This window comes from Brassica napus, chromosome C9 (genome assembly GCF_020379485.1).
Source record: "Brassica napus cultivar Da-Ae chromosome C9, Da-Ae, whole genome shotgun sequence".
NCBI classification, from domain to species: domain Eukaryota; kingdom Viridiplantae; phylum Streptophyta; class Magnoliopsida; order Brassicales; family Brassicaceae; genus Brassica; species Brassica napus.
Window position 1 is genome coordinate 46,384,745 of NC_063452.1, and position 7,271 is coordinate 46,392,015.

Sequence of the window (7,271 nt, forward strand, 5' to 3'; positions counted from 1 at the left end):
TTACTAAATAACCTCTGTATATTAATTTTTGTTTGCACTTTCAGCATTTATGACTCTTGTTGTTATTATAGTTAAAATTAATACTAGAACAGTACTATAAATTAAAGTCCCATTCATATAAAGCATCATCAGCAAAAAAATTTTTTTTTTGTTTTACCACAAATTAATCGATATATACAAATAAAATGCCACATATGAAAAAATTGACTGAAAAATGTCACTTAAATATTTTACCCACAACTATATAGTATACTATCTGCTTATTATTTTTAACCTAACAAATGTAAATGGTGAAGAAATAAAAAGTGAAATTAATAATAAAGGAAAAAGGTGGAGTTGCTTTTTTGGGATCCAGATCTTCTTTTGCTACTATACTTCTTACTCTGTCTCTCTCCTTGAATGCTCTGTTTTACTAATATATTTCTATAAAACAAAGTAAAAACCAACTCCATGGGGTTCTTCGCTTCACAATCCCAACGCACTTCTCTCTCTCTCTCTCTCTCTCTCTACCGCTTCTTCTTCTCCTCCTCCTCTTCCTCCCTCTCTTTCTCTTCCTCTTCCTCTTCCTCTTCACCAATGCCACGTAACCCTAGATTCTGCTTCTTCCTCTTTCTTTTCTTAAACTCCTCTGTTTTCTTCTTCATCCCCTGTTTCTCTGTAGACGAACAAGGAGAAGCTCTGCTCTCATGGAAATCAAAGCTAAACATCTCCGGAGACGCCTTATCTTCTTGGAACGCCGCGGAATCAAATCCTTGCAAATGGGTCGGAATCAGATGCAACGCGAGAGGCCAAGTCTCGGAGATACAGCTCCAAGTCATGGACTTTCAAGGTCCTTTACCGGCGAAGAATCTCTTGCAGCTAAAGTCTCTGACTTCACTCAGTTTAGCCTCCGTGAATCTCACCGGTTTCATCCCTAAGGAGCTCGGAGACTTGTCAGAGCTCGAAGTTCTCGATTTGGCCGATAACTCTCTCTCCGGCGAAATCCCTGTCGAAATCTTCAAGCTCAAGAAACTCAAGACTCTGTCTTTCAACACCAACAATCTGGAAGGTGTGATCCCTTCGGAGCTAGGGAACCTTACTAACCTCGTCGAGCTCACTCTCTTCGACAACAAACTCGCCGGAGAGATTCCAAGGAGTATCGGAGAGCTCAAGAATCTTCAAATCTTCCGTGCAGGCGGGAACAAGAATCTAAGAGGAGAGCTTCCTTGGGAGATTGGTAACTGCGAGAGCCTCGTGACGTTAGGTCTCGCCGAGACAAGTCTCTCCGGTAAACTTCCGGCGTCGATCGGAAACCTGAAACACGTTCAGACAATAGCTTTGTACACGTCACTCTTGTCCGGTCCAATCCCCGATGAGATTGGGAACTGCACGGAGCTTCAAAACCTCTACTTGTACCAAAACTCAATCTCCGGTTCGATTCCGACAACATTGGGTGGTCTCAAGAAGCTTCAGAGTCTTCTCCTATGGCAGAACAACCTCGTCGGAAAAATCCCAGCGGAGCTCGGGAACTGTCCGGAGCTTTTCCTCATCGACTTATCCGAAAATCTCCTCACCGGAAACATACCGAGAAGCTTTGGAAACCTCCCCAATCTCCAGGAGCTTCAGCTCAGCGTTAACCAGCTTTCCGGTACAATCCCTGAAGAGCTAGCGAACTGTACGAAGCTGACGCATTTGGAGATCGACAACAACAGAATCTCCGGGGAGATTCCGCCGTTCAAATTAACAAGCTTGACGATGTTCTTCGCGTGGTCGAACCAGTTAACCGGAAAGATACCGGATAGTCTTTCTCAGTGCGAAGAGCTTCAAGCCATCGATCTCTCTTACAACGGCCTCTCCGGTTCGATTCCCAGCGGAGTCTTCCAGCTACGTAACCTCACCAAGCTTCTTCTTCTCTCTAACAACTTGTCTGGATTCATACCACCGGAGATTGGCAACTGCACGAATCTCTACCGGCTTCGACTCAACGGAAACAGACTCGCGGGGAATATTCCGGCGGAGATTGGGAATCTGAAAAACCTCAACTTCATCGATATAAGCGAGAATCGTCTCATCGGAAATATACCAACGGCAATCTCCGGTTGCGAAAGCCTTGAGTTTCTCGATTTTCATTCCAACGGTTTAACCGGTTCGCTACCCGGTTCGCTTCCGAAGAATCTGCAATTCATTGACTTCTCCGATAATTCGCTAACCGGTTCTCTACCATCCGGTATCGGTTCATTAACCGAGCTCACGAAGCTGAATCTCGCGAAGAATCGTCTCTCCGGCGAGATCCCCAGAGAAATATCTTCTTGCCGGAGCCTCCAGCTTCTCAACCTCGGCGACAATGGCTTCACCGGTGAAATCCCTGACGAGATAGGCCGTATCCCGACCCTCGCGATATCTCTGAACCTGAGCTGCAACTCCTTCGCCGGAGAGATCCCGTCGCGGTTTTCTAGCCTCGTCAATCTCGGAACCCTCGACATCTCTCACAACAAACTCGCCGGAAACCTAAACGTCTTGGCTGATCTGCAGAACCTCGTCTCACTCAACATCTCATTCAACGAATTCTCCGGTGAGCTACCAAACACACTGTTTTTCAGGAAACTCCCGCTCTCTGTTCTCGAATCCAACAGAGGACTCTTTATCTCCACCCGACCCGATAACGAGACCCAAACCCGACACCGCTCCGCTGTTAAACTAGCCATGTCGATTCTTGTCGCAGCAAGCGTCGTCCTCGTTCTCATGGCGGTTTACACTCTCGTCAAAGCGCAACGGGTCGCCGGAAAACAAGAGGAGTTAGATACGTGGGAAGTGACTCTCTATCAGAAACTGGACTTCTCCATCGACGATATCGTAAAGAACTTGACGTCGGCTAACGTGATCGGAACCGGAAGCTCCGGCGTAGTTTACAGAGTAACGATCCCGTCGGGAGAAACTCTAGCCGTGAAAAAGATGTGGTCGAAGGAAGAGACCGGAGCGTTTAACTCGGAGATCAACACTCTCGGATCGATCCGACATCGGAACATAATACGTCTCTTGGGTTGGTGTTCGAATAAGAATCTAAAACTCTTGTTTTACGATTATCTCCCCAACGGAAGTTTAAGCTCTCTGCTTCACGGCGCTGGTAAAGGAAGAGGAGGAGCTGATTGGGAAGCTCGATACGATGTCGTTTTGGGAGTTGCACATGCACTGGCTTATCTCCACCATGATTGCCTCCCTCCGATCCTACACGGCGACGTTAAAGCTATGAATGTCTTATTAGGTTCCCGGTTTGAACCGTTCTTAGCCGACTTCGGTTTAGCCAAACCCGTCTCCTGTGATGAAAATACCGATATAGATTCATCAAAATCAAGTAACCAGCCTCCGTTAGCTGGATCTTACGGTTACATGGCTCCAGGTAAATTTCATAAACACTCATATTAATTTCTACGTTATTATAAAAAAAATTCATAATAGAACACGATCTTTTTTATTAACAGAACATGCGTCCATGCAACGTATAACCGAAAAGAGCGATGTGTATAGTTTCGGAGTGGTACTATTGGAAGTGTTAACCGGAAAGCATCCACTGGATCCGGATCTACCAGGAGGTGCACATTTGGTTCAATGGGTGAGAGATCATCTAGCCAAGAAGAAGGCTCCAGGAGAAATCCTCGACCCTAGGCTCCGTGGACGAGCCGATCCAATAATGCATGAGATGCTCCAAACGTTTGCGGTCGCATTCCTCTGCGTGAGCAATAAGGCAGCTGATAGACCTATGATGAAAGATATTGTGGCGATGCTTAAAGAGATTAGGCAGCTTGACGTCGGACGATCCGAAAACGATATGATGAAAGGCGGAAAATGCGAGAAATGGCAACCGCAGCCGTTGCCGCCGGAGAAGTTTGTCACTCCTCGAGGTTCATCTAATTGTTCGTTTGCGTTTTCGGATGAATACGTATAGAAACCATACAGAACTACAATTAGTGTGACGACATTTATAAATTGAAAGGGTGTGTGAATATTTGTTGCCAATGATCTGTTCGAAGAATCAGAAAGAAATAATCTCTTGGCTTACTTTTTATGGTTTGAGAGTTTTCATTAATTATATTTTCCTGCAGACGAGTTATGAATGTAATGTAATGTACAATTACTACATTAGTTTGAAGTGATTTATTCTCTTTTCTAATTTCAGAGTGATATAAACAAAACATAATCGGAGTATCGGGGGCAGAAAATGAGAACAAACGTATTTTGACCAATTTTCTTGAACAAAGGCTTAAATGCTAAACCAAAAATTCAAATATTTTATATACGCCATCATAATTCCGGTACCAAAAATCCATATATAGATAATTATTCGTATTAAGTCCAGTTTACATAATTGCGAATTTAAGATTGTATGCATGTGCGTATGAATAATGCATATAATAGTTTGAATATTAATCCACACTTATATTATCTACAAAGAAATATGAAGTTAATAATGTATTTTGAGTATTTTGAAGAATTTAAGATATAATCTTTGGGGGATATGGCAGGTAGTGTTTGGAGTTACATACGGAGGAAAGATTCGTGTTTCTTTTTTCTTTAAATCTGTTCAGTATTAAACTTTAAAGTTTTGGATGTTTGCTGATCTTGTGAAACTGAGAAGAGAGGCTTTGGACATGGGATCACGTGGACCCACGCGCCACCCCATCACATGATCATGTGTTGTCTGAAAACAATGACTTTCCAGCCAACAAATCAACCATTTTATCATCTACGAATAATATTCTAAATACAACTAGTATCATTTTTTGTAATAAAATACAAGATTGAAGATTGAGCAAAACGAAAAAAAACTTTGTGTGCACACAATAATAATACACCACATGCTTAAACCAAGTATAAGACCGACAGATGCAGTTTTAGTGCGTGTTGCTTCTCTTTGTTCGTGTATTGTCATGCGCGTCTTATCTTGACGTTCAAGATTTTGATAGTGACTTACAAAATATCTTAAACTAATCCACATTAATTTTTGAGAACCGAGGAGTATTAACATTGCAAAGAACATAATCTAGAAATAAAGTTTATTTCGACTTCTAAATTATCTATGTCTTGTCTTGTATGATATTATCAACGGTTATTTTACGTATTCACGATGACCAAAGAATACGAAAACAACCACTAGAAAGGAAATTTCACGCACAGTTACGTTCTTTGTAAACTATGCAAGTATTAGTTTCAACACATTAAATTATAATTATGATAACTATTTATAAGATATGACTCATATCAGAAAAGGGTTTACCGACAAAAGGAACCAACAGGTAATGATGATTATCCGGAAAGTACGGGAACCACTTCGTGTTTCGATTCGATGTATGTATTATGACATACTAACTTAAAACATTACATCATCTCATCATGATTTCACCAGTTCATGTGTTTCCTCAATTTGGATTTATGTATCTAACCGTATTATAACATACATCATCATCTCACGTTTTTTACCACTTCATCGGTTCATGCGCCAATGAGAACGTGTTTCTCCAAAATTTATTTGGTTTGTCTTTAACAGTATGATATAATTTTCCTTGAATGAGTTCGAATGAGGCATACCGATTGTGGGGTCCATTCCGGGGAAGGCTTACCGAACTTTTGAGTCCCGACCGTTATGTTATGGCGGCAAATAACAGGTTCAAAATCCATCCTTACAACCTCTCTCTAACACAAACAAAGTCTTATAACTTTTAGCTCCATGCAACGTAGAAACCAACTTTTACATTTCCATGTTATCAAGTACTCCAAAGCATCCATTACAAGAAAACAGCGGTATTCTGACGGACATTCCGACGGAAAATGAAATCCTCGGAATATCCCGAAGAATTTCCGAGTATATTCCGGGAAACACAAAATTTGGTTTCCTCGGAATTTTCTCGGAATATACCGACGGAATTCCGAGGAAATATAAATCCGTCGGAATATTCTCATGGAATACCGAGGAAAAATGTATTCCTCGGAAAAAACCGATGAATTCCGAGGATATATTATAGCCGTTAGAGAGCCGTTGGAGAGCCGTTGGGGGATTTTAAAAATTCCGAGGAAATTCCGACGAACTAGCCGTTGGCGTCGGAATTCCGTCGGAATTTCCTCGGTCTGTCGGCAGGATTTCAACTATAAATACAAGCACCCCTCTTCCTCTTCATTCACTCCATATCTTCATCCTCCCTCTTACTCTCTTTACACACGAATTTGATTCATAAAAAACATGTCTTCTTCAAATTATTTTCGTTCTTGGATCGATCGACCTCATTTGGATCCGAACACGAGATTGCTTACGGAAGAATACCAACGAGGTATAACCGAATTCATGGGGTTAGTTCACCGACAACCGGAAGCAAAAACAGGTATGCTAAGATGTCCTTGCTCTAATTGTAAAAATAGAAAGGTTATTAAAGAGTGAGATGTTTGGACTCATCTATATTTGAGTGGGTTTACACGAAGTTACAAAATTTGGTATCATCATTGGGAAACTGATTATGAACATGGTAGTACTAGCGAACCTCAGCCAGCGGTTAGATTAGAAGAACCAATTAGAACGGATGTAGATTATGGTGTAGGTACTGAGCAGATGGTAAATGATCATTTTAGAGGGAAAGATTTACCCAATGCAGAAGCTAGGAGATTTTATGATATGTTGGATGCTGGAAAGCAACCATTGTACGAAGGTTGCAGAGATGATCATTCAGCTTTATCATCTGCTACAAAATTGATGGGCATTAAAACAGATTATAATTTGGCTGAAGACTGTGTGGATGTGATTGCTGATTTTGTAAAAGGTATTCTACCCGAGGATAATGTAGCTCCTGGTTCATACTACGAGGTTCAGAAACTCGTAGCTGGTCTTGGTTTATCGTATCAGGTAATAGATGTATGCAGCGACAACTGCATGATTTATTGGAGGGCGGATGAACAGTGGGTTACATGCAAATTTTGTGGGAAGCCTCGTTATAAAGATACGAGTGGAAGAGTTCCAGTGCCATATAAAAGGATGTGGTATTTTCCTTTGACGGAAAGGTTGCAGAGGTTGTATCTGTCTGAACGTACAGCGCAACCAATGAGATGGCATGCGGAGCACTCAACAGATGGTGAGATCAGACATCCTTTAGATGCAAAAGCGTGGAAGCATTTCCAATCAAAGTATCCCGACTTTACGTATGAGAGAAGAAATGTCTACCTTGGATTATGTACTGATGGTTTCAGCCCGTTTGGCAAGAGTGGAAGACAATATTCTCTATGGCTAGTCATTCTTACACCATACAACCTAC

The 7,271-nt window shown here is 41.7% G+C and overlaps 1 protein-coding gene across 1 annotated transcript; it reads left to right on the plus strand.

Annotated features, from left to right (window-relative positions):
• The first annotated feature begins 427 nt into the window (after positions 1 to 427).
• LOC106380435 (leucine-rich repeat receptor-like serine/threonine-protein kinase RGI4) lies at positions 428 to 4,147 on the plus strand. Its single transcript, XM_013820192.3, has 2 exons — positions 428 to 3,376; positions 3,459 to 4,147. Exons 1-2 carry the CDS (start codon positions 451 to 453, stop codon positions 3,920 to 3,922), a joined length of 3,390 nt encoding a protein of 1,129 aa, XP_013675646.1. The 5' UTR covers positions 428 to 450; the 3' UTR covers positions 3,923 to 4,147.
• The last annotated feature ends 3,124 nt before the right edge of the window (positions 4,148 to 7,271 follow it).

Coding starts and splice junctions, on each gene's coding strand:
- LOC106380435 (XM_013820192.3), top strand. CDS start 451: ATGGGGTTCTTCGCTTCACAATCCCAACGCACTTCTCTCTCTCTCTCT. Junction 3,377..3,458: donor TTACGGTTACATGGCTCCAG/GTAAATTTCATA, acceptor TTTTATTAACAG/AACATGCGTCCATGCAACGT.